Source organism: Peromyscus eremicus, chromosome 3, assembly GCF_949786415.1.
Source record: "Peromyscus eremicus chromosome 3, PerEre_H2_v1, whole genome shotgun sequence".
In the NCBI taxonomy this organism is placed as follows: domain Eukaryota; kingdom Metazoa; phylum Chordata; class Mammalia; order Rodentia; family Cricetidae; genus Peromyscus; species Peromyscus eremicus.
This window is the reverse complement of record NC_081418.1, coordinates 64,530,914-64,558,245: the sequence shown is the minus strand read 5'-3', so window position 1 is coordinate 64,558,245 and position 27,332 is coordinate 64,530,914. Positions and strand designations below refer to the sequence as shown.

Below are 27,332 nucleotides of genomic sequence, written 5' to 3'. Positions count from 1 at the left end.
ATGGATGTTCAGCAACTGTTGATGCCAGCCATTATGATCAGTGGTAATGGACACAAATGGAAAAGAATGATTTATACATAGCAACATGGAAACATTTCCAGACGCTGCTAAATAAAATTACAAAGCAGTATGGAAGCTGAATCCATTTATGAGAAACGAAGTAAATCGTGTATTTTTTTCTTTCTGTATAGGGCATAGAAGAATGGACCTAGGTCAGCGATGGTGGTTCAGGGAGTATTCCCTCATCTATGTCATTTGAGCATTTCTAAGGCCAGCCTACGCATTTACAGCGTATTAAGTTCCAATGTTAAAACGACATTGTTTACTGTGTTCCATGCCGCACCAGTGGCTTTATTCCTGTCATTGTGGCCCTGCTCTGTGGAATTCATCCTGTTGTCTTTATCCCAAAGGAATGTCTACATTAATCCCTCATCTTTGGGGCCTGACAGACAGGAAAGAAACAAAGGGTATTTTTTTTTTTTTAGACAGGGTTTCTCTGTGTAGCTTTGGAGTCTGTCCTGGAACTCACTCTGTAGCACAGGCTGGCCTCGAACTCACAGAGATCCACCTGGCTCTGCCTCCTGAGTGCTGGGATTAAAGGCGTGCGCCACCACTGCCCAGCACAAAGGGTGTTTTTTTTATAAGCTTATCTTTCCCAGAGGACTCATTGCTTTCTCTACGCACTGACTGCCCTTTAATGCTTTGAATGATATAGTGATGATAGTGGTGATGATAATAATAACTGAACGTGAATACTGCTACTGATTACTAATACTGCTACTCATTCCCTAAGCTCTTTCCAACACTAACTCCACCAGACACCATTTTAAGCACCTTGCCCATTATCATTCCTATATGCTCTTCAGCACCATTCTTGAGGTAAGTACCATCATCATATTCGTTTTAGAGTTGAAAAACCAAGGCGTAAGGAAGGAAGCAAGCCAAGCTGAGTGTGGCTGTGTGCCTTGTGGGTGGAGAAGCCTGGATCTGAACCCAGGCAGTTTGATTCCAGAGTAGGCTCAGAAGTGGGCATTTCTTAGAGGAATGCCGACTGTCAGTGTCTGTGGGAGGAGTGCACAGACTAGAAAATGTCAAATGCCCCACCAGTACCTGCCCAGTGGAGATTTCTTCCCAGAGTCCAGGGGAAGACACTACAAACAGCTGGGATCTAATCTGAGGGATGTGGAATGAATCTAAGCACACTGAGCTCTTTCAGTCCATTCACTTTATTCTTCTAATCAATCCTCTCTACACAGCTTCTTTTCTGTTCTCATACTTAGCTTCTCTCTTGCCTGATTCTCCGTCCCTTCTTCTGCTGTTCTCTCATTGTCCCATCTTAGTTCTTTTCTCTCTCATTGCTCTATCTTAGTTTTCTCTCTCTTTGTTCGTTCCCTAATCTCTGAAGTTTCCAGTTTATATACTCATACAATCAGCAATTCTCTGGCCAAAGCAAGGTCAGAAGGCTTGAATTCTAACATTCATAAAAGCAGATAAGAGTTTACACCAGACAATGACTGTCAGGCTTTCTTTATGACTAAAGGATGAACTCTTAAAGGGAAAAGGACAAATGAGAGGGAGAGGGACCTGAAATCAATTAGGGAAAATCCAAGAAGGGAAAAGGGGGGATCCATATTAATACTGCATTCCTAAGTGTGGTTAGGTAATAAGCTGATTAGTCAACCAAGGTGAAAGTAAGAAGAGTTAAGAATGTGTTTCCCATCTGCTGGCAAGGGACATATTCTGGGTTGCTAGGCAACCTGTGTCACAGCATGATGCACCTGGTTTGTAGAAGCCCTTTTGTTCTGAGCTAATGCTAAAGGGGGATCTTTAGAACTAAGGGTAACATTTGGGCTATGGGAAAAAGAAGGAATTAAGCTTAATTTGCACAAGAAACAAAACTTTGTACCTAACATCCGCCTGGCCTTGGCGGTTGTCTCAGTGTAAATGTTTACTGTATCAGGAACTAGCTGATAATTTGAATACTTATCATCTGCAGTCTGCCCTTGAATGTTTGAGAGTATCTCAGACAAAATACTTTTGTCTGGAGATGGTCCTGGCCAGAAGTTTGCTAATAAAGGTAATTACAGAAAGGCAGATGTCTGAGTCTTATGCTAAAAGGGAGAACAAAGGCCTGAAAAAAGGGGGTCTTGACTGCCTGACTGTTGTCAACACAGTTGGGGGATGTTATCCAAATACTCCAATAGTATAGGGGAAATTGTGCCCAGTGAGTCATCAGCCACACTGTTAGAAGTTCTTGGGGAAAGAATCAACGGGGAAAGCTACAATAGCACACAAGAAATTCACTGCAGGAAACAGCTAATACACTCAGAAGCCAATATCACCAATGCTCCTTGAGTCTTGGTTTTTATCCTCTACAAGAGCCCCGGCTCTTCCAGGTATTAGCTTTGCTGATATCAGCTGATTCCTACTTCATATTTCTGTGGCTCACAGCAAGAAAACAGAATGCGATGCAAACTGGAAAGTATAGGACTTTGGTACCCTCACAGTCTAATCCGAATCCCACCGCCTCCTCCTTGAGCTCCATCAAGCCTTTTACTTCAGTTTCCACTAGCCCTGGGTTTCTCAGGCAACTGCATCATTCTGTCAGGCAATGTGTAGAGGGAGGGGAATCTTAACCAGAGAGTAAAAGTCTGACTACTGTCACACACAAGCCTCACATTTTAGCTTTCTGAGAAACCGCCTCACTGATTTCCACAGTGGATGCACTAATTTACACTCTCACTAACAGCAGAGAAGGATTTCCCTTTTCCCACATTTTCCCCAGTATTTTGTTGTCATTTTTCTTTTGTAAAACTAGATTTATTTATTTATTTACTTACTTACTTACTTATTTATTTATTTATTTTTTGAGACAAGGTTTCTCTGTGTAGCTTTGGAGCCTTTCCCAGAACTCACTCTGTAGATCAGGCTGGCCTCGAACTCACAGAGATCCACCTGCCTCTGCCTCCCTGAGTGCTGGGATTAAAGGCGTGCGCCACCACCGCCCGGCCAGATTTATTTATTTTTAATTCAAATATAATTACATCAGTTCCCCCTTTCCCTTTCCTCCCTCCAGCCCCTTCCATGTCTCCCCTCTCCAACCCCTCCCATGCCCCCACTCTTAAATTGATAGCCTTTTTCTTTCTTATTGTTATATATGTATATCTATGCGTATGTGTGTGTATATATACATATATATTCAGAATTTTATTTTTCTTTACAACTGAACAAATTTCATTGTGTACATGTGGCACATTTTCATTATCCAATAATCTGTTGGCAGGTATCTAGGCTGGACCCATTTCCTAGATGTTATAAACATGGATGTGCTGTAGTAGAATATTGAATTCGTTGGGTATATGCCCAGACATGAACATTCTATTTTTGGCTTTCTGAGAAACCTCCTCACTGATTTACATATTTACATACGTGTGTGTGTGTGTGTGTGTGTGTGTGTGTGTGTGTGTGTGTGTACATACATATACCTGATGATAATAATAGGAGAGGTGGATTCTCAAAGCAGTTTTAATTTGTATTTTCCTGATGGCTAATTATGTTAAACACATTTTAAAATGTTTATTGGCCAGCCAGGCAATGGTGGCACACACTTTTAATTCCAGCATTCAGGAGACAGAGGCAGGTGGGTTTCTGTGAGTTCAAGACTAGCCTGGTCTATAGAGCGAGTTCTGGGACAGCCAGGGCTACACAGAGAGACCCTGTCTTAAAAAACAAAAACAAACAAAAAATGTTTATTTGCCATTTGTACTTTTTTTCTTTTATAAACTGTTTTTTTTCTGACTCCTGCCTAATTCTGCATGGGAAATCCCTGTAACCCCAATGTTGCTCTATTATCTCCATGTTCCTTGACAGTGTTTTCCTGGATGGAGCAATTCTACTCCCTCCCTTCTTCCTTCCATGTGATGGAACATATGTGTTCCTCAAAGATGAAACTGAGACATGTTCTACTCCTTCTCAGTTACTTCTCCCCAAGTCACTCTTAGAAACACAACAAATGGGGACCCTTGCACTAATGTCCGTTCTATGACCACCTTTGGTTGAGGCCCAAGTTGGGAAGATGACCTAGTGACTAAGAGCACCACCCTGGTGGGAGTTGTGCAGCCCCCCACCCCCACCCCATGCCAGCCTGCAAGACTCTCCGCTCCATTCCGCTGAGCTCCCAGTCACCTGGACTGCAGCCTTCTAACCATGCTACCTGCTTCTAAAAATAAAACCATCTATGTTAGACAAAAATGTTTGCGACAAAAGTAAGATACTTTGTAATGTGTTAAACACCAGGCTTTTGCAAATCTTATTTATTTGTAAAAACATTTATGATCTGAAGACTTGGTTATTTTAGATTTCTCAACTAACTCTCCATTAACTGCAAACAAGGCGTACAGAGCAAGCACTCTTGAGGCCGTCTTGGGAATGTGCACTTGCATGAAGAGAGTATCTTGGGCAGTGACTGAAGATAATCCAGGCGTCCTGTTACTCAGCACTGAATGTCTGGGACAGTAAAGACATGTTCATTGGGCCACAGCTGCCACTCAATACTACCCATTGTCTTATGACCCAAAGACCTGCAGACAGCGCTGTGGTTTGAATCTAAAACGCCCACAGCCTGGGTTTTGACTGCTTTTCTCTGCTGGTGGTGCTCTTTTGGAAGCCCAGGGAACCTTTCAGGAGGCACAGATGGTGGGAGGAGGTATAAATGGCAGGCCTCTGAAGGGTCTGCCCACCCCCTGCTTCAGGTCTCCTCCTCTGCTTCCTGACTCCCCGTGATGTGAACAGCCTCTGCCACACACTCTGATACCGTCGTCTGAGTCTCCCCACCCACTTCCTCGCCGGCCGTGTTGGACTAAAACCCCCTGAAACTATGGACCCAAACAAATGTCCTCCCTAAGTCGTTTTTGTCAGGTCACAGCAATGTTACACAGTAATGTATCAGAGAACTAATACGTTCTCTAGTCCTGCTGTTTTCCCAAATTACTGTGATTTTTTTTTTTTAAAAGGGCTCCTGAAATTCTAACTTTATACTGGAACTCTTTAGGTTAGGTGGTACTACTCTTGAAGAAGGCCACAGAGAATTCTCAACAGAGGAAACTCAAATGGCTGAAAGACATTTAAGGAATTGCTCAACATCCCTAATCATCAGGGAAATGCAAATCAAAACAACTCTGAGATACCACCTTACGCCTGTCAGAATGGCTAAGATCAAAAACACTGAAGACACCTTATGCTGGAGAGGATGTGGAGCTAGGGGAACTCTCCTCCACTGCTGGTGGGAATGCAAGCTTGTACAACCACTTTGGAAATCAATATGGCGCTTTCTTAGAAAATTGGGAATCCATCTCCCCCAAGATCCAGCTATACCACTCTTGGGCATATACCCAAGGAATGCTCAACCACACCACAAGAGCACTTGTTCAGCTATGTTCATATCAGCATTGTTTGTAATAGCCAGAACATGGAAACAACCTAGATGCCCTTCAACTGAAGAATGGATAAACAAAATGTGGTACATATACACAATGGAATACTACTCAGCAGAGAAAAACAATGACATCATGAGGTTTGCAGACAAATGGATGGACCTAGAAAAAATCATCCTGAGTGAGGTATCCCAGACTCAGAAAGACAAACATGGTATGTACTCACTCATAACAGGATACTAGATGTGGAACAAGGATGACTGGACTGCTACTCACATCACCAGGCAGGCTACCTGGAAAACAGGACCCCAAGAAAGACACAGGGATCGCCCAATGACAGAGAAATGGAATGAGATCTACATGAACAGCCTGGACATGAGTGGGGGTAGTGAAGGGCGAGGGTCGAGGGAAAGAGAGCTTGGGTGAGTGGGAGATCCCAGCTGGATCAACAACAGAGAGGGAGAACAAGGAATAGGAGACCATGGTAAATGAAGACCACATGAGAATAGGAAGAAACAAAGTGCTAGAGAGGCCCACAGAAATCCACAAAGATACCCCCACAACAGACTGCTGGCAATGGTTGAGAGACAGTCCAAATTGACCTACTCTGGTGATGGGATGGCCAAACACCCTAATTGTCGTGCTAGAAACCTCATCCAACTACTGAGGGATCTGGATGCAGAGATCCATGACTAGGCCCCAGGTGGATCTCTGGGAGTCCAATTAGCGAGAATGAGGAGGGTTTATATGAGAGAGAATTGTTGAGACCAAGGTCGGATAAAGCACAGAGACAAATAGCCAAACAAACGGAAACACATGAAATATGAACCAATGGCTGAGGGGTCACCAACTGGATCAGGCCCTCTGAGTGGGTGAGACAGTTGATTGGCCTGATCTGTTTGGGAGGCATCCAGGCAGTGGCACTGGGTCCTGTGCTCATTGCATGAGTCGGCTGTTTGAAACCTGGGGCCTATGCAGGGTCGCTTGGCTCGGCCTGGGAGGAGGGGACTGGACCTACTTGGACTGAGTCCACCAGGTTGATCTCAGTCTGTGGGGAAGGCTTTGCCCTGGAGGAGATTGGAATGGGGGGCGGACTGGGGGGAAGGTGAGGGGGGCTGGAGGGGGGAGAACAAGGGAATCTGTGCCTGTATGTAGAACTTAATTGTATTGCAAAATAAAAATTAAAAAAAAAAAAAAAAAAAGGGCTCCTGAAATTCTAACTTTATACTGGAACTCTTTAGGTTAGGTGGTACTACTCTTGAAGAAGGCCACTCCTCATGGAGGATCAGCTAGCCTGTGGCTAGTACTGACTTGTAGTGGAATTCCTTTGCCCAGGGCCTGGTCCGTGTAGTTGACTTAGGGATGTGTCACAGCATTTGAGAGTCTGCCTTTTCAGAAGGGGGTGAGGGAGAGGGTGCTGGATGACCTCGTTCTGGGAAGCTGTAGCCCTTGGAGGGGTGCGGCCGTCACTAAGCATGTAGAGATCTTGTGACATGTTGCCCTCTTGACTCTACTAAGGACCAGCTATTTGCTTCTAAGCAATTTCTGGTGTATTTTAAAGTACCATAGACATTTTTTCCCTTTAAGAATCTTAATGGATGTTACAGAATGTGTCGGGCTTTGTATGACAAGAACGTTTGAGCATGTCCTTGTCCAGGTCTGCAGGAATGGCTGAGCTCCAAACACCCCTCTAGTGCACTATAGGCCCAGCAGAAGGGCCCCTGCCAGAGCATATTGTGCTGGGCGGTCACGGGAGTCAGAAACTGTTGGCCTCTCTTTCCATAGCCCACAGGACACATTTGCACCTCCAGCACTTTCCACACAAAGTGGTACACAGTAGCAAGACCCGTGTGTGGTTCAGAAGCTGTTCATCTGCGCTGCTCTGTCCTTGCATTTGGCCTTCCAGTGAGAGACCCCGAACCCTATTGCTGTCTGTGTTTGGTAAGCAAAATGATTAAGTTTGGGAGAATGCATCAGTTTCCACCCTACTTAGAAATAAAATAGTCATTAGCTGAAATAAGAATTTTCTTCTCGTGGATAAATGTTAAGGGAAAAGAAGCTTGTATTTATAACTTTCATTAGTTATGCCTTGCCAGCCTTAATAAACTGACCCTGCTGGAAATTCAAAGTTGGAAAAAATAACATGTTAAAGAAAGATAAATTGCATCTACTGTGGATCCTGAGTTGAATGGTAACAGAGGACTTGGTCAGAACCTATATTTAACCTTTGTTGTGTGTGTATGATTAATCTCTTGAGACTCTCATTACAGCTGGATGAATGTTTCCCCAAATAATTGGTTTTGAGCATTAATAATAGGCCTGTATATGTTGATGACTACTGTTATGACTTTGTTCCTGTGCAATAAAGCCCTTGTAATGGATCACACAGTTAACTCTCTACAGTGACATGAGGGTGATATTAGTTGGTGTAACAGAATCCAATCGGAATTAAGTTGATTAAGCATGTTGGAATGTACTTCTTGTTGTTTGAAACCTGTTTCCTTTTAGCATCTAATTATTGTGGGAAAATTGACTGATGTGGAAAATTCTGGAAAGGAGGAGAAACAGACTAAAGCCTCAGACAACAGGCGCATAAAGAGAGAAGTGAGTGCTGTAGGTAAGTTCTGGCTAGCTGTGACTTCCATAAATTCTTCCGGAGATGGCAGGGGTGTGTTCATTCCTCTACGGGGACAACATTACTTCATTCACATCGGTCCAGGCTACAGTTGCTCTGAACACAGTAGCTGTGATTATGCAAAATGGAAGGCTAAAAAATAAGCAAAGACAATCAAATAACATTTGTCCTTTTAATACTATTTTTGTAATACTTTGTAATACTGTTCTAGACAAGTCATAATTGATTTTACTAATTTAAATGTCATAACACAATTAGCTTTGTTTTCCCATCTCTTTCTTCCAAAGTTTGAGCTAAGCCTACATTTTAATTATACTCATAAACAGTGTTGACTAATAGACACAATTAGCAGTATAATTACCCCAACACTGCATTAAAAACATCATCTCCTGGGACTTTTCTCATGTTACTGTGTGAACTGTGGAGTGACCCCGTAGTCACCAGGAGGAAAGCCTGCCCTAGCTCTGCATTAGACATTCAAGATGCTTTCTATGGCTGTCTGGTGTGTCCTTCTGAGAAGAGCAGACACTTCCCAGGAGATCCGCTCCGCACACACACTTTCCCAAGTGAGAACTTCTTTTCACAGCGTGTGTAGGTGGTCAGTTACAGCCTTCACTCCAAGACTTTCTCATATTGTCGTGTGGTGGTATTGTGTTCCCCAAAATATTGTGTACCCTAATAAACTTATCTGGGGTCAGAGAACAGAAAAGCCACTAGATTCTTAGGATAGGCAGTAGTAGCACACACCTTTAATCCTAACATTCCAGAGGCAGAAATCCATGTGTTCAAGGATACAGCCAAGCATGGTGACTCATGCCTTTAATCCCAGAAAGCGAGCCTTTAATCCCAGGGAGTGGTGGTAGAAAGCAGAAAGGTATATAAGGCGTGAGGACCAGAAACTAGCAGCATTTGGCTGGTTAAGCTTCAGGCTTTCGAACAGCAGTTCAGCTGAGACCCATTCTGGATGAGGACTCAGAGGCCTCCAGTCTGAGAAAACAAGACCAGCTGAGGATCCGGCGAGGTGAGGTAGTTGTGGCTTGTTCTGTCTCTCTGATTTTCCAGTGTTCACTCCAATACCTGGCCTCAGGTTTGATTTTATTAATAAGACCATCTAAGATTTCTGCTACATTGTCGCAGGGGCTCTTCGGCCCTCATAAGTCATCCAGCACTGGGAAGTGACTTTAACCTCAAGAGGAAGGAGTAGTGAACCTTCCTTTTTTCATTAAAAGAAAAAGTGAAAAATTCCCAAGTCCCATCAGTCTCATTTAAATGACAACTCTCTCCAACCACAGAAACACAACAGAGAAAACTGAATATGAGCAGGTTCTCTAATGGTAGCAAAGAACAAATATTATTTTAGGAAGAGTAACACGCACAGTGGGTATGAAGGAAAATGTTCTTTTTAGGAGACGAGTACTGAAGGAATAAAGCACCTACAACTTATTCCCCACCTTAAAATGCAAATGCAGTGAGTGTGTGAGAGGACTCAGCAGGTAAAGGCCCTTGTTGCCTAGGCCTTATAACCTGAGTCCAATTGCTCACACCCGAGTAAAGACAGAGGGAAAGAGCTGGTCCTCCAGAGTTGTCCTCTGGCTTCCATACGCACTACAGGCACATAATATCCCTCCTGACATCTCTCTCTCCCTCCCCCCACAAATAATAATAATAATAATAATAATAATAATAATAATAATAATAGCTAAAATGCATACATACACCCAAACAAAGCAAATATAGAAAATATTAGAAATAGTTAAATCTAGATGTTGGGTATATGGGCAGTCACTGAAATGGTAATTAAAGATCTGCACAGCAGTTGGGAGTGTTGTGGCTGCCCATAGCACACAGCTGACAGAGGCTGAAATCGGGAGAACCCTTGTTCTTTGCAAACCAAGCATTCCAATAGTCAATTTGGGCATAGTAGTGCATGCATGTCTGTAATCCCAGCACACAGTGAGTTTAAATCCATCCGGGTTTATGAGGTGAGATCCTGACTCAGAAACAGACAGTGGGGAGGAGGGAGGGAGGGAGGGAGAGAGGGAGGGAGGGAGGGAGGGAGGAACAGAGAGGCGGGAGGGTTGGTTGGTTCAGCAGCTCAGGGATGCCATCCAGATCCCCAGCTGGTTCTGCCCATCTGTCTGGGTACCCTCAGCAGACTGGCTCTTGACTGTTAGTCATGACTGTATGGCAGCTGGTACAGCTAGAGGCATTGGCCACAGTCAAGGACAGGGTGTGGTGGGAGAGAGCAAAGAAAGCACTCCTCTTGCACCTGAAAGCAAAATCTTCCCCTGGAACCCCCAGTCCGCTGGGTACTCAGTGACTAGAGAAGTTGTCCGGCCCATCTTAGCTCCGTGGCAGTCTGAAATCAGACTCCCCATCGTTGAGGACTGACATCCATGGTGATTCATGCCTCCACAGGGCTGCATTGCCAGTGTGGCACATACCCGGCCTCTGTTACACAGAACAAAAGGAAAAAGATATCAATTTGTCGCTTCCCGGACTGAACAGGTGCCCCTTTTCTTAGAAAGGAAATGGGGCTTGTTTCATTAGACACTGAAGTGGTGTTGTTAAATGAAACTAAAACCCAGACTCATTGTGCTCAGTGTCCTGCTGATGTCTGACTGCAGACAACTGTCTCGCCAAAGGAGACTGGGTTTTCTAACTGCATGGTCTTTTGAACCTAATGAAATGGGAACTCACCCTCCACAAAAACTACCTTTATATCACTTCAGTTGGCTATGCATTTCAGTAGATGGTGAACTTGTAAAGGCTGTCAATCTGCTCATTCAGAATGGCAACCATTTCTTGTCTCATCTTTAGCCACCGTGGGCCAAGTGTCCTCTAAGTGCAAGGCACTGTAATAGATGGGAGCATGTGCCTTCATTTGTGCAAGAAGGGTGTTCCCGGCTCTTACACAAAGCCCTAAACTAAATCTCAGTCATTTCTTTTAAAAGAAAAGAGAAAACTGAAAGCTTCGATCATCATCCTAATCTCCCTTCCCCTCCAGCCCAAGTGAGCTTACAACTGGAAACTGGACACCTGGACTCTTTTTAAAATGAATGATTTGCGTGCGTGTGTGTGTGTGTGTGTGTGTGTGTGTGTGTGTGTGTGTGTGCTGCCATGTGGGTGCTGGGAATTGAACCTAGGTCTTCTGCAAGAGAAGTCAGTGCTCTTAACGACTGAGCCAGCTCTCCCACTCCATTTGGGCTCTATTATTGACCATAACAAGAGTCACAACTAGGCTTTTCTGGAGCTGCCCAATGTCCCCTTCCCTTGACTTTCTTTGACAAAAGGTGCAATGCATTCATTGTACAGGTGTTGGGATGAAATAATAAGCAGTAATGGCACAGAACCATCAGGGAGGAGGCATGGCTCTGGATCTTGGGAGAGTTGCAGTAGAGACATCTTGAGTGTGTAGATGGCTTTTGTCACCCAGCTTCTGTCTGATGATCTAGCGGGTGTGGCTTGCCTGCGGTCTGCCCTGTCCACAGCTAAGCACTATTGGGAGGTGCTGCTCTCTTCTCTGGAAGCAGCACAGGGAAGCAGTAGCTGACAGGACCCCGGGATGCGCGAGCCTAGCGGCCATTTGCTGTCTGGGTCACATGTAAGAAACTTGGTAAAATGAGGCTGGTTGCATGAGTCTCTGAGGAGCTGAGCCCACAAGGCCAGAGTAGTGTGTTGAAGTGCAGACAGTAAGTTCATTACAGAGAAACTAGAAAGGAGGGGCACATCCCAGCAAGGGACCAGAAGAATATGAGAACAGCCATGGAGGAGATGAGTTCAGAGCTAACTAGTCGAGAGCAGACTTAGGTCAGCACAGAGCATATGGGTTCTGTCCTAGTTTGTTCAAATTCTCCCTAAAGTATTGGCCATGCACCAGAAACTGTCCTAGGTGCTGGGAATGTGGATGGGACCTCTTTTCCTTGTGGAGCTTACCTTCTAGCAGGAAGAACAAATTATAAATAAGACACAGAATTAAATTACATAGTATAGTACAGTGTAGTATATAATATATATAGCATAGTATAGTATAGCATAGTATAGTATATATAGAATTATGTAGTATATTAGTGACAGATGGTAAGGAAATACTAACAAAGGAGGTGGACAAGCGTGTAGGCGCTACAGTTAGAACATAGAAGTTGCTAAACATCTGTGGCTGTATTTGAATCTGTTAAAATGAAAAATGGTGGTGCACGTCTTTAATCCCAATACTTGAGAGGCAGAGGCAGGCAGATCTCTGAGTTCGAGGCCAGCCTGGTCTACAGAGGGAGTTCCAGGACAGGCAGGGCTACACAGAGAAACCTTGAGACTGGTGAGGTCTGTGGTGGTGCAAAGGCACTTGCCCTGGAAGCCTGATGACCCGAGTTGGGTCTCTGGAATCCACATAAAGTGGAAGGACAGAACTGACTCCACAGATTGACCTCTGGTCCCCACATGAGCTCTGTGGTAAGTTCCCCCCTTCAACAATGTTAAGTGAAAAGTTCAGGTCCTTATCCCATGTGCCTCATTTCCTGTTCTCAGTAGCCATGCACACTTTCCCAGCAGTCAATGAGGCTACATTCCCCCCATTCCAGAAAGTTCCACTGGTTGGTATTGATCTAGAAAATACTTTCCCTTCTCTTTCCTTCCTATGTTCCTTTCTCCCTTCCTCCTATCTTTCCTTCCTTCCTCTTTGCCTCCCCCCTCCCCCCCCCCCCCCCCCGCCCTTCTTTCTTGGGTCAGGTGTCCTTGTTGCTCGGGCTGGTCTCAAACTGGTAGACTCAAATGATTCCTCTGCTTTGGGCTCCCAAGTAGTCAGAAGTACACCTGTGCCGCTCTGCCCAGCTTCAGCATACATTTTTCAGACTGGGTGGGTGGACTGAGAAGAGGACTTTCAGGTAAGGAGACGAAGAGGTGAGAGGCTGGTGCAGTCATGTACGTGGCCTGAAGAAGAACATTCCAGACAGAACAGAAAGTGGAAGAGGCAAAGGCAAGAAAGAGCTTCCTGAAGCGGGGAGTCATCGAAGGGAACAGTGTAGTGAACGATGAAGGAAGAGTCAGAAATGGCACATTTTGAGCTATTGGGAGGACTTGGGGTTTTCCTCTGAGTAAGACATGAATGTTAGAGGCGTTGAGCAGAGCTCTATGTCCTGGCTTTCCACCGCTCTGGCTGCAATGCTGAAGGGAGACCTGAGATGAAGTGGGGATGAGTCGGGGACCACTGCTCACATCCAAGAGGGAGTCACGCTGCCTCTTCTCTCCCTCCACGTGTCTTTCTTCCTCACGGCAACCCTCCTGCCGCAGCCTCCTGGGTGAGGGAATTACAGAGCGAGTACCACACCAGTTCCTCATCACCCATAGTTTGCACTTCACGTCCTCACCTCTAGATTCTCTGTGCCTTCTCTCTTCCCCAGACCTTTGCACCGCTGTTCTCCGAACCCCCAAAGGATGTTCCCAGCTCATGTCCTTCTGTGCTTCCTGATTTTGTCCAGGGGTAACATCCACAGAAGGTGCCTGTCCTACCCCTCCAGGCTGGGCTGGCTGAGGTGGCTAAGTTTTCCCCTTATCCAATGGGCTATTCCCTTTGAGTATGGAATGCAGCATCAGGCCTTGCTGTCTTCTCTCTGCACTTGAGAAAGGGGATGTAGCTGAATATTTCTTCGGTGTCACTCAGAACAATGAGAAACGACTACTTTGAGCCAATGGGGGAAAATTCTGGGAATTCCCTAATTCGGATATATTCTATATAATTTTCTTTGGCCTGCATCTTTATTTAGCCTAGGCTACTTCCTGAACGCATATTCATGCTAAGCAACAGTTTACTTTCTCAAAGTTACTGGCAAATCTGCTTTGAATATATGCTCACTTTGGAGCCTGTCCTGGAACTCACTTTGTAAACCAAGCTGGCCTTGAACTCACAAAGATCCTCCTGGCTCTGCCTCCCGAGTGCTGGGATTAAAGGCACATGCCACCACCGCCCGGTGGATTTAATAATCTTAATGATTTTTATGTCTACGTTTTAGGAGCAACTCTGATCTACCTCCTGAGTCCAAGATTTTTGATTTATGTAAGCTGTGCCTTGTCAATATGGGTAAGACAAAACGTGAAATTAATGTTTTTACACTGTTAAGAAAACATATTAAAGATGTTGGAATGTTTCAAAATAATGGGTGCAAAATATATATTTAAAAATGTTTTAAATGACCAACTGCAGAATGAATAGAGGAAATGCACAAAACGTATGTATAAAGCATGACTGTAAAAAAAATCATAAAGTGAGTAATGTGAAACCCCAGGGAACAGCTGGGGTGCAGGCAGCTCCAAAGCCATCTCCCGGGGACCATTCTCAGCCCCTCCCCTTCTCACCAGCGGGAAGCAGCTGTGAGTCTCATTTTATGGCATTGCTCCCTTGTTTTTTGTTTTGTTTTTTTCTTTTTTTCCAGAGTAACTCTGGTGTAGACAACCCTCAATGATGTAGTTGTTTAGTCTTCAAAGTTTACATAAATGAGATCCTACTGTGTATATTCTGATGTAGCTGTTTAGTCTTCAAAGTTTACATAAATGAGATCCTACTGTGTATATTCTTTCTTCTTTTGTTTATTATCATGTTCCTGATACTTACATTGTCATAAGCAGCCCTGAAACTTCTCATTATTGTGTATATTTTCTTGCATATAGTAGCATATTTTACTTTATTAGTCTTTCCCAAAAGCCAACTTTGGGTTTTGTTGGTTTTTAAAATTAATTTATTTTTAATATTTTATTAATTCTTTGAGAATGTCACGTAGCATGTTTTGATAATATTTGCCCTTAACTCCTTCCTGATCGTCTCCCCTCCTCCAACTTCATACCCTCTCTTTCATGTGTTTTCCTTTTCTTTGGATTTGATCTCCCTCCTTCCCTCATCCCCTCCTTCCCTTCCTTTCTCTCCTCCCTTTCTCTCCCCCCTTCCCCTCCCTCTTTCTTGCTGGATTGCTTCCTGTGTCTGCAACAGAAGCCAGTGTCCTGTTCTCATTAGGCAGCCGCTCTGCCACTGAGCAAGAGTCTCGTCCTCTACTCCAGCGTTTCTTACCTTTATTTTAACCTTTCTTTTTCTTCCTTTGAGGTTCATTTGTTGTTCATTTTCTCACTTCTTTTTCCTTGTGGCAGGCTCTCAGCTCCCTCTGTGTAACTTAAGCCGGCCATGAACTCATGATCTTCCTGCCTTGGCCTCTTTAAAAAAAAAAAAAAAAATGAGATTACAGGCATGGGACATCATGTCCCAATCCATTTCTAACTAAACACACACAATTCTCTTATTAAATTTTGCCTGTCCTTTCTAATAGAAACATGGAAGATCACAAATTTCTCTGACCATGGATGTGACAAGTTTTAATATCATTTGTTAGAATATTTTATTATTTATTATTGGTTTGACCTATGGACTTATTAGAAACCAATCCATAAGCCTCTGAGAGTTTTCTGGCTTCTGTGAGTAATAGTTTTTGTCTTAATTGCTTCAAGTTCAGGGAACATCAAGATACACACACCTCCCCCCCATTGTATGGCTAATTTCACAATATACTGTGTGTGCTCTAGATGATGTGTATTCTGAACTGTTGCAACATTCATGATATGACTTTTAGGCTGACCACACACAGACATACACTACACATATGTAATACATATTTGTCTATTTTCTTATTCTATCAATTATGAAGAGCTAGATAGGGACTTAACAACACCAGCGATTGTCATTTTTCACTTTAATTTGGTATATCCTCAAGCCCTGTTCATAGATACAAGGGAAACAGGCATTTGTATAGCTTTCTAATGAATCAAACTTTCATCAGTATAAAGCGATTCCTCTTGCTTCAGGTAAAGCTTTAAACCCTGGAGTAGGCTTTGCCTGATGTGAATTTAATGATGTGAGTTCCTGTGGGATAACATTTACATGCTACATCATTACTCATCCTTTACTTCTGTGGTTTCTTCTTATTATTTTTTTTTAGAAATACTTATCTTTAAACAGAATATAGTTATATTGTAAAGTTCCATTTGTCAACCTTAGCCTTTAACTGGCATAGTTAGTTCACCTTTACTAGTTAGTATGCTAACCCCAAAGATAGGAGAAAGACCACTGACCCAAATCATCATGGCCAAATTAATTAAAGCAAGCAATTAATTAAAGCAAGATTTTTTTATTCATGTACACAGGGTGCCTTCCCCTAAAGTGGGATACAAGAGGTCAGCATTGGATATGGAGATGATAAGGCTTTTATAGCTCAGGAATAGCAGTTTCCAAATGGGGATTTGACAGGCAAAACAGGCGGGGTTACAGGATCAGAGCATCATGACAAGTTAGTCCTAATGACCTCCTGAGATGAAGACATGGTTGCAAAGTAGACATAACAAGGTAGTCATAACAACAGGTAGTCATAACAAGGTAGTCATAAGTGATCATATAATCTTTTGAAACAGAGGTAGGGTTGCAAGATGTTTATAAACAACTTTTGAAACAAAAACACAGTTGCTATTCCTGGAACATGCAGTACAGAACCATTGGTAGTTAAGGTTATAGGTGGGGCACAGCCCAATCCTTGAGAAACAGAGGTTTAATCATAAACAGGAACAAATCTAGTTTGTCTATACTATACTATAAGATGGCTTTTAAGCCTAAAATGGAGGCAGGCTGGTTCTTCAGATAACTGAATGAAAGACAGACAGAGAGAGAGAGAGAGAGAGAGAGAGAGAGAGAGAGAGAGAGAGGACATGACTGCTCCTAGGTGTGGTGGAGGAGAAGGTTTATTGTAGAAATGAGAGAAAGCATAGGCAGAGGCAGAGGCGACATCTGGGAGAGACTGGAGTGAAAGCACAACCCTAAGCCTTGTGAGACTGAGAGGGGGAGGGGAGAGGGGAAAGCCAGGAGACCAGGAGCTCAAGGGGCCAGGGGGGTAAAGGGTAAAAAGGGCTGTCATTGTCATAATGGCTGGATTATATAGGGAAGAGCAGCTGGGGAAAGGAAGCGCAGCCCAGCCTCTGGGCTGGAGAGTTCATACCTTGCTAGGGGGTGTGTATTTTAGCCAAGAGGACCCTGTAACAGGTAGGGACTGAGGGATGCTGGGAGGACCTAGCAGCCAGGGTCTGCTTTGACGTGTTAATAGGCATCTCAGCCATTTGTCCCAGGTTTGAGACCTAACAGTAACTAATGTTCTATTTAAGTCTGTTATGTACTGTTTTCTTTCTACCTGGCCTTACTGTGTTCTCCTCTCCTTATCATTTTATCTTTCTGGGCTTCATTTTAAGTTGCTTCTTCAGATATATTAACAGTTAAACTGACTTGAGTTCTATCTAATCTACTACCTTCCATCCTCCTGCCTCTGCCTAAGAGCTAGGATTTGCAGCAGGTGTGCAGCACCATATCCAGCTGCTAACAGTTGAGCTTTTAAGTTTAGCTTCTATTGTTCTATGATCAGCTCTAGAAGTGTTGTTTATTTGTTTGTTTGTTTGTTTTAAATACTTTCTGACTCCCTGCTCAGATTGCCAGACTTGGCATTGCTTTTGGTAGAATAACCACGATTTTATAGCCTGTGGCTGATAACCCAGCTCTGTGCGGTCTCCGTGGGCCTCTCTCTGCTATTGCTCATTGTGGATTTTGTCTGCAGCGTTTCCCTTGCCTTCCCTGACTGGCTGTCTTTGACCACGTGCTGGACAGTCTGTTTAAAAGTGACTGCAAGAGTACTTTGGGGGCTGGGGAGATGGCTCAGGGGTTAAGAGCACTGGCTGCTCTTCCAGAGGTCCTGAGTTCAATTCCCAGCACCCACATGGTGGCTCACAACCATCTGTAATGAGATCTGATGCCCTCTTCTGGTGTGCAGGTATGCATGCAGAGCACTCATACATAAAATATAAATTAAGCTCTCTGCTCCTCCCCGTTCCAGAGACAGCCGCATCTTTCTGTGCAGTGCCAGCCTCGTTCCTGAGACACGATGGTGAAGGTCGGAGTGAACGGATTTGGCCGAATTGGACGCCTGGTTGCCAGGGCTGCCTTCCAGACTGGCAAAGTTGATATTGTTGCCATCAATGATCCCTTCATTGACCTCAACTACATGGTCTACATGTTCCAGTATGACTCCACCCATGGCAAGTTCAACGGCACAGTCAAGGCTGAGAACGGGAAGCTGGTCATCAACGGGAAGGCCATCACCATCTTCCAGGAGCGAGATCCCGCCAACATCAAGTGGGGTGAGGCTGGTGCCAAGTATGTTGTGGAATCCACTGGTGTCTTCACCACCATGGAGAAGGCTGGGGCCCACTTGAAGGGCGGGGGCCAAAAGGGTCATCATCTCCGCCCCTTCTGCTGACGCCCCCATGTTTGTGATGGGTGTCAACCATGAGAAGTACGACAACTCACTCAAGATTATCAGCAATGCTTCCTGCACCACCAACTGCTTAGCCCCCTGGCCAAGGTCATCCATGACAACTTTGGCATTGTGGAAGGACTCATGACCACAGTCCACGCCATCACTGCCACCCAGAAGACCGTGGATGGCCCCTCTGGGAAGCTGTGGCGTGATGGCCGTGGGGCAGCCCAGAACATCATCCCTGCATCCACCGGTGCCACCAAGGCTGTGGGCAAGGTCATCCCAGAGCTGAATGGGAAGCTCACGGGCATGGCCTTCCGTGTTCCTACCCCCAATGTGTCCGTCGTGGATCTGACATGCCGCCTGCAGAAACCTGCCAAGTATGACGACATCAAGAAGGTGGTGAAGCAGGCGTCGGAGGGCCCACTAAAGGGCATCCTGGGCTACACTGAGGACCGGGTTGTCTCCTGCGACTTCAACAGTGACCCCCACTCTTCCACCTTGGATGCTGGGGCTGGCATTGCTCTCAATGACAACTTTGTGAAGCTCATTTCCTGGTACGACAATGAATTTGGCTACAGCAACAGGGTGGTGGACCTCATGGCCTACATGGCCTCCAAGGAGTAAGAAGCCCGCCCTGGACCACCCACCCCAGCAAGGACAGCAAGAGAGACCCTCGGCTGCTGAGCAGTTCCTGTCCCATCTCAGTCCCCGATACTGAGCATCTCCCTCACAGTTTCCATCCCAGACCCCCAGAACAATAGGAGGGACTTAGGGAGCCCTACTCTCTTGAACACCATCAATAAAGTTCACTGCACCCATCTCACAAAATATATATATATATATATATATATATATATATATATATATATATATAAATTTTAAAAAAAAAGAGCACTTTGGAGCCTAAGATATTTTCAAAAGGTCTACAGTTGTCTCTTCTCAGATGCGTGGAGGGTGCTGGCTGTTTGTCCCTGACCTCAGGCCGAAATTGCCGATGGGAATGATAATGCTGGTGAGTACTGATTAATTCAGGTCTAAGGAGAGATCTCCTGGACCCTGCAGATAAGGCACAGCTGGACTGAGAGCCCACATAAGGATTGCCTTGCTTTTCCTTCACCCCCCTTTCCCTGAGGGTGTGGTTCCGAGTGCTTCTTGCGGCTGATATTCTGAAGCAAACAGGGCTCCAGGGCTGGTTCATCTGTTGCTTTTGACCCACAGATGTTCTCAGGGTGTCCTGGTGTTGGTGATTTCCTGTTCTTCTAAGTGTTCGATATTTTCTCATTAGCTTATTTGTTCTTTTATGCTTTTGATTTAAAAAAAAACTAAAGTCATAAATACAGTGCATAAATAAAGTCATAGTTGCTCTCCATCAAAGTATGCTTTTGCTATTCTGTTTTTAAGGTTGGTGTGCCCAACCTTATCTTCCTGGAGTTACTTTTCCTCCACCGTTCTCATTGATTAAAGCTTTGCCTTTTCTGTCTTGCAGGGAGATGGAATGTGGCACTTTGCTATGTCTGTGTTCCTGATAGAGCTCTATGGACACAATCTTCTCCTTACTGCGGTGTTTGGCTTAGTGGTGGCCGGCTCTGTGTTAATATTTGGGGTTTTAATTGGTGACTGGATCTACAGGAAACCAAGAAATAAAGGTAATACTTTTCTTTGGGATGCAGATGACATGTGACAGGTTATGACCTCACCCGCTTCAGGACTTTACATCATGAAATAAAATCACCAAACTGTGCTAAATAGCAATGGGGCTTAACTGAAAAACTCCATGGAAAGAGTTGTTCAGCTTTAGGTCACATCTCAATTTCTCCATTTTAAACACATCAGTGTGATTTAGTTGGTGATTATTGTGCAGTGCTATGGATCAGGCTCAGAGCATCACACATGCTGGGCAAGCACTCTGTCACATACCTGAGTCCTTAAACGGGGTTTATATATATATACACACACACACACACACACACACACACACACACACACACACACACATATATATATATATATATATATATATATTTGCTTGCTTGTTTCGTTTTGTTTCATTTTCCTAGACAGGGTTTCTTCATGTGGCCCTGACTGTCCTGGAACTTGCTCTGTAGACCAGGCTGGCCTTGAACTCACAGAGATCCACCTGCATCTGCCTCCCTAGTGCTGGGATTAAAGGCGTGCGCCACTGCTGTGGGATGGCTTTCTATATGCTGTGAATGTGTTGCTGTTAATAAAGAAGCTGCTCTGGCCTATGGCAAGTCAGGTTATAGCCAGGCAGGAAATCCAAGAGAGAGACAGGAAGAAGAAAGGCAGAGGCAGAAAAGATGCCAGCCTGCTGTCCAAGGAACAACATGCCAGCAGACCAGTAAGCCATGAAACATGGGGCAAAACAGATTAATTTAAGATATAAGAGCTAGCTAGCAAGAGGCCTGCCACAGACCATACAGTTTGTAAATAATATAAGCCTCTACATGTTTACTTGGGTCCGAATGGCTGCGGGACTGGAGAAACCTTCTGACTACATGTCACCACCACCAGACTTAGGGTTTTAGTACAAGTTCTTAGTACTGAATTACTGGAAAGCATGTTTTCTCTTAATATTCTAGTGTTACCTATGCAGTCAGTACATATGTTTATTTTCAGTCAAGGCAGTTGCTATGTGTAAAAGGTCTCCCCTGAGCCGGGTGGTGGTGGCGCACGTCTTTAATCCCAGCACTCGGGAGGCAGAGGCCGGTGGATCTCTGTGAGTTCGAGGCCAGCCTGGGCTACCAAGTGAGTTCCAGGAAAGGCGCAAAGCTACACAGAGAAACCCTGTCTCAAAAAACCAAAAAAAAAAAAAAAAAGGTCTCCCCTGTACCAGATACCTAGCCTCAGCATCAGGAGACTTATTTGCTCGAATTGAGATCTCCTTTAATGTTTAGTGATAGTATGTTCACAAAATCCCCCTTGCCCAGTAAAAACCTAAACTGTGCAGTTCTTTTGATCACTGGTCAGCAAGGCTGTTTTTATTACACCCAGCAGAGTTGGAGAGACAGATCATAGAAAAGTCAATTGCTTTAAGACCCAAGCATTACTCCTTAGGCCCAATCGATAAGCCTCCATTAGAGATTAAATCCAGGTGAGTCCGAGGTAGCCATAGAATTTGGAATTATTTAAATCAGCTGGAAGTTGGTTTTGTGTTTTATTGTCTTGTTTTTGTTTGGTTGGTTGGTTTTGCCTTTGACTGTTGTTTGTGTTTTTTGTTTTGTTTTTGTTTGGGTCGTCTTTCTTGCCCAGCATGCCCCTTCCTTCACTTGCAAAGTTCAGCTCTGGTTTTGCCCGGTTGGTTTTTCTGTTTTTTTCATTGTGTTGCAAAGGCTTTCGATCGCGGAGCCTGCCTTTTGAGTCCTACCTAAGCCTGGAGTCGCTGACGGAAATGATGAGCCTGGTGGGCACAAGCACGTGGTCAGACACAATGGCCCTGCGCTGCATGGTGACTAGGTAGCGGTGATCCGCCTCTTAAAACCACCAGTAAATAGCGGGCCCTGTGCGTTTCCGTTTGCAGTTGCTCACGCCTCGCTCTTCATTCAGAATGCTTCCGTCGCCGCCTGCTGTGTGGTCCGTGTGGTCCTGATGCTGGTGTTCTCCTACAGGAGGGAGATGGAGCAACTCCAGCATGGCTGGCTCACTGTGAGTGTCTCCCCTCCGACACCTGCCTCACGAGAGTGCATGTCATCAACACCCCCAAGTGTCTGTTGGGAGGCGCTCTCTGCCTAGCTGCCTCGCGGTGCCCTTTCATCCGTGCCCTCGTGGCCCCTAGTTTCTGAGTTGGAGCCCAAACCCCACAGCGAGCGAGCGTGGCAGTAGAGCCGCAGCATCTGTCTGCAAGGTACAAATTAACACCGCATCTGGTGCTGACGGGAGAGAGGAAGAACGTGCACTTGGCTTAGACTTAACACAGAGCCTTTTCCTCTCAAAGGTTTCATTTCCTCTCAAAGGGTTCATTTCTACGCTCCTCTGGCTGTCAGACAAATGACCGTGTTCCACCCTGGGCCGGAAGGTCTATTCTCGGTCTCTTCTTCCCTCCTCTGATAGGTGGTCTGCTATGCTGTGGTGATTACCCTAGCGGCTGGGGCAAACCTGGCTGGCACTGCACTTACTATCACCATTCAGAGGGACTGGATTGTGAGCCTCACGGGGGGACAACAGAGGCCAGCTGGCTGGTGAGCAGTGCCACCGTCACCAGTCCCCCGATGGGCAGAGAAATAGAGTGGCGAGCCATTCAGGGCTCCAGGAGAGGCCATATCATAGCCTGTAGAAGACAGGAATTTGGAACCAACCAGAGCTGGGATTGACTTCAGCTGAAACCCGCTCTCTCTCTTACCAGCTGCGTGTCCTGGGGCAAGTTACTTAACCTCTCTGAACTCGACTTTCCTCATCTGCAGCATGGGGCAAATACACACACACACACACACACACACACACACACACACACACACACACGCACACGCGCACGCGCACACGCACACGCACACGCGCACACGCACACGCACACGCGCACACACACACTTACATGCATGCATGTCCACATACACATTCATTCTCTCTGAGCTCACTTTGGGGAAGGAAGGAGTTCATGAAATCAGGATTTTGTAAGTGCTTAGCACAAATCTGCACAGAAGGAACACCCAAGAAATGACCATCACTGTTCTCACCTAACGCACAGGTAGATGGTGGGTCGGGAGGGCAGCTTCTCATTTACAGATGGTCTGGAGCCATTTTAGACCTAGACAGTAAGTGAATGAAAAGATTTCTAAATTCACATCAGTAATCACCTTCTGCCCCACCCCCAAATTATCCCAAGTGGGAACATTGATTACTGCTGATAGTGGAAGCCGGAATTCGTTTTCTAGTAAGGGAGTGGGAAGGAGCGGCCTGACATCTTGTCTTGTCCTCCCATTTACAAAGCATGCACAGCTCTCATTGCAGCGTGTTCTAATTGCCCACTTAGAGCTGAAGATCTCACGATACCCTATACTTGAGCAGTGGTAGTGCCTGAGTGTTGATGGCCAAGATAAAGGGCACTATTAAGGAGTCTAAAATACACTCCTTGAAGAGTCAAAGCCCTTATCATCATGTTTCCTTTTAAATTGCATTCACTTGGATGTATTGTGGCTTCGGTAGCATCACCCAGAATAAGAGCCGTGTGAATAAAAGCCAAGTTCAGTACGTCCTCTGTCTTGGCGTCAGGAAAACTTTCCTGTTCTCTGTGCATTCATTTTAAAAGACTTCAAGGTAAAGCAGACTTGGACTCAAGTTTATTACAAGTTTGAAGATGAACTTGTGAATATTTTCTTCAATGGTAGTAGAATCAATGAGCTTTGGAGTCAGACTGGCTGGATTTTGAGTCTCGGCTCCATAATGTTCTTTCTCTGCAATCCCGAGAAAAGAGTTTCCCCTCTGTGTGCCTCAGTTTCGTAATTTGTAAAATGGAAGTACCATTGCCTTCTTAGAACTGTGAGGACTCACAGAGATGAGTGTAGGTATAAGGTTTGGGACTGTATGCCTGGCACAACGTAAGAATTCAAGCCATTCTCCTCTACCCTCCCGTTACCTCCCTTCCCCCACCACTGTGCTGGTTATTAATTAGTGGCCATTACTATGATTAGCATAGTCAAGACCATGGGTAGCCTCGTCAGTTTACTAATCTGCTCACATCCCACTACAGCTGGTCTTGCAGTTGTTTTCCAGGTTGAAAAGGCCATCGCTAATCTGCAGACAACCTGCCGTCACTGACCCTGGGTTGGCTGTCGAGCCCAGCGAATACGCGGTGTCAAGTTCAGCAGGAGGAAGGAGACATCCATCCACAGAGTCTCAAGGTCTCCTCCTCTCCCTTGCAGGGATGAACGCAGCAGTGGGGCGGCTGGACCAGGTCATCAGTATATTTGCGCCCCTGTCCGTGGGCCAGGTGATGATGTGGGCATCTCATGTGACTGGTTGTGGTTTCATTCTTGGATGGAACTTGGTTTCACTTCTTGTAGGGTTTCTATTTCTGTCCAGGGTTTATCAACTAGTTCCCCAGTTGGCTGTGAAACCCCAGCGGCACACTGCGGGCTGCTTCCTAGAGAGGCAGCAGGAAGCCGTGCACATCCAAGGTAAGGCGAACTCAGAGGGAGCTCTTGTTCGTGTTTCGTTTCTTCTTTCCAGACCATGTGTCTAACCACAGTCTTAATATTTTGTTTGCAGTTGTACCTGTAGCTGGAGTTTTCCTGCCTGGCCCACAGTCAGGGCAAATCTTTTTCACCTGCCAGTCCCACAGCCTCTCAGACCCGACCAAGTAAACACAGAGACTTATGTTGCTTTCAAACTGTATGGCCGTGGCAGGCTTCTTGCTAACTGTTCTTACAGCTTAAATTAATCCATTTCCTTTAATCTATACCTTGCCACATGGCTCGTGGCTTACCGGCATCTTCACAAGCTGTTTCTCATCGTGGTGGCTGGCAGTGTCTCTCTGACTCAGCCTTCCACTTCCCAGCTTTATTCTCCTCCTTGCCCCGCCTATACTTCCTGCCTAGCCAACGGCCAATCAGTGTTTTATTGATTAATTAGCAACACATTTGCCATACATCCCACAGCATGTACCTAAGAACAGTAATAAACGAGAGGGCTGCAGCTGTGCCGATGGTCACACAGTTCATATGACTTGACCACATCGGTGGGGCAGGCAGGGTTACTGTGTACCGTTAACTGGATTGTGTTTAACTTCAGGGACTCCACTGAGAGAAGGTCCAGTACAAGTAGCACCCCCGTGGGAATGCAGGATACAACCTGCACAGCCTATCCCAGCATCTTGGGAGACAAATTACTCCTTTCCATCTTGCTGATGAACACCTTTCCCAATGCTCCTAAATTTAAGAGATGCAAATATGTCAAGGAGTATGGGCTACCCTTTGATCAAGATAATATAGTGTATTCCTGCAGTGTTTGTTTAAAATTAGAAATTTCTAAGTATGTGGGGATGAACAGGGGCAGAGGCATGTCAGTAGATATGACCTCACTCTCCTCAAGTAAGAGCCATCTTCACCTATGACAAAGTCACCCATCTGCCTGGTTGACTCAGTTCTCTTTAGGGGTTTATGATTAGCACTCATTTTTCTCAAGTTATTTTTTAGATAAAGACCACTAAATCAGATTCATGAATGAAATGCATGCATTTGGAGAGATAAATATATAGAGGTGATATTTAGATGATGAATGGATAGATGGATAGATACATAAGCGGTAGATCAATAAATGGGGTGCATCCTTCCCATCTCCTCTGAGCTGCCTGTCTGAGCTTTCAAGGTTACTTCATTTCATATTCTCTGCCTCTCTGCAAAGTAAGAACAACCACAGAACTAATTGCACCAGGACACTGTGAGGATTAAGTAGGGTAGTCTATGCAAAGCCTAGTTTTATCCCCTCCCACACAGTAAGTCTGAAGTCAGGGTTAACTGTGTTTCCATTGTTGTTGGTTTATTATCATCTTTGTTTCTAGTTACCTGGCAGTAAGTTCTTTTGTATAATGGAAAGCTCCCACCTCTTGTCCTGTTATTTGTTCCCCCAGCCCTCTCCTTCCTTCAGAGCCCTACGTGACTCCTCTAGACCTCTATAGGACTTGACTTCATTGTGCTGAATACCTCTAAAATAGTTGTATATTTCTGATCTACCTCCTCAAGTATCTACCTCTTTAGAAAGAGTAACCAAGTAAGCACCCACAACAACTTCTAGGAGCTCATCCGCACACTTCCAGCGTGTGACAGTTTGTCTTCCCACTCCCTGAAGCAGCCCTTCACTTCCTATGCCTGCCCTCTGTGTCTTGGCTTCATTCTCTCCTGAGCACATCTTGAGACAAGACTCCAGGGTGAAAAGTACTCTGTTTAGAATGTGATCCAGGAAGGAGGGAGAGGGAAGGGAAGTGAGACAGGAAAGGGCAGGGAGAAAAGCTCATACAGAGATGCCGTGTAGGATGTACCTCAGGATTGTCCCACTAAAGGCCAAGAAGATGGGAGTGTTGGTCCAGCAACTTCTGTCACTCATTGGTGAGATTTGTTCTCTAGAGAACTTACAGAATACTAATCACATTCCAGCACCTGCAGCAAGTCCCAGGTGCCTGAGGAAGGGAAGCTGGGGGTATGCATAGGAACTGTCCAACGTGGAAGCAGAGGAGTCTGGGATGGACAACTAAGGGAGATTGTTGTGTATTGAGTTTAAGCTTATCTGAATTTTATTTTAGGTGAAACGGAGTTTTTGGAAACCACGAATAGATTCATCAACACATCTAGAACTCTGGAAAAACCGAAGGACCACAATTCTAGCCTTGAAGAACAAGCAGCCACAACCAAAGAGCTTCTTCACTGCCTGCAAGACACCCGTAGGCTGCTCCACACATGCCGGGAGGGATGGGAAATGTACTGCCGACAGACTGTCTTCCTGGCTGGCTTAGGTTTGGCTTTCCTCTACATGACAGTTCTGGGCTTTGACTGCATTACCACAGGCTATGCCTCCACCCAGGGCACTGGAGGCTCTCTCCTCAGCATCCTCACAGCCCTTTCAGCTGTGTCTGGCCTCATGGGAACAATTCTCTTTACCCGGCTCCGGAAGCATTATGGCTTGGTCACCACAGGGATCATTTCCAGTTGGCTCCGTTTAGGTAGCCTAACACTCTGTGTGTTTTCTGTCTTTGCTCCTGGAAGTCCTTTTGATATGGCTACCTTCTCCCTCCCATTAAGCAAGAATTCCTCTTCAAATCATGAGATGCTAAAAGATGGCCGGGCACATGTTTACACCTTTGAAAGAAATCTAAATCAACCCATCTTCCCCAAACGCTCTCCTATCCACTGGACCAATAGTACAGTCTTGTTTGATGGCCAGCAGGACCCTGAGCAGCCTGACTCTTACATCTCTATCATCTTGCTCTTCTGA

At 45.2% G+C, this 27,332-nt stretch overlaps 1 protein-coding gene and 1 pseudogene across 1 annotated transcript; both read left to right on the top strand.

Moving 5' to 3' along the window:
- Positions 1–27,332, top strand: LOC131906291 (solute carrier family 40 protein member 1-like). The gene is given in 10 exon segments (XM_059257043.1): positions 1–43; positions 794–879; positions 7,941–8,049; positions 14,073–14,140; positions 19,882–20,041; positions 21,934–22,058; positions 22,464–22,565; positions 22,567–22,591; positions 24,269–24,523; positions 26,644–27,332. Coding segments are annotated over 10 exon segments (1,662 nt in total).
- On the top strand, positions 17,955–19,116 carry LOC131906929 (glyceraldehyde-3-phosphate dehydrogenase-like; annotated as a pseudogene).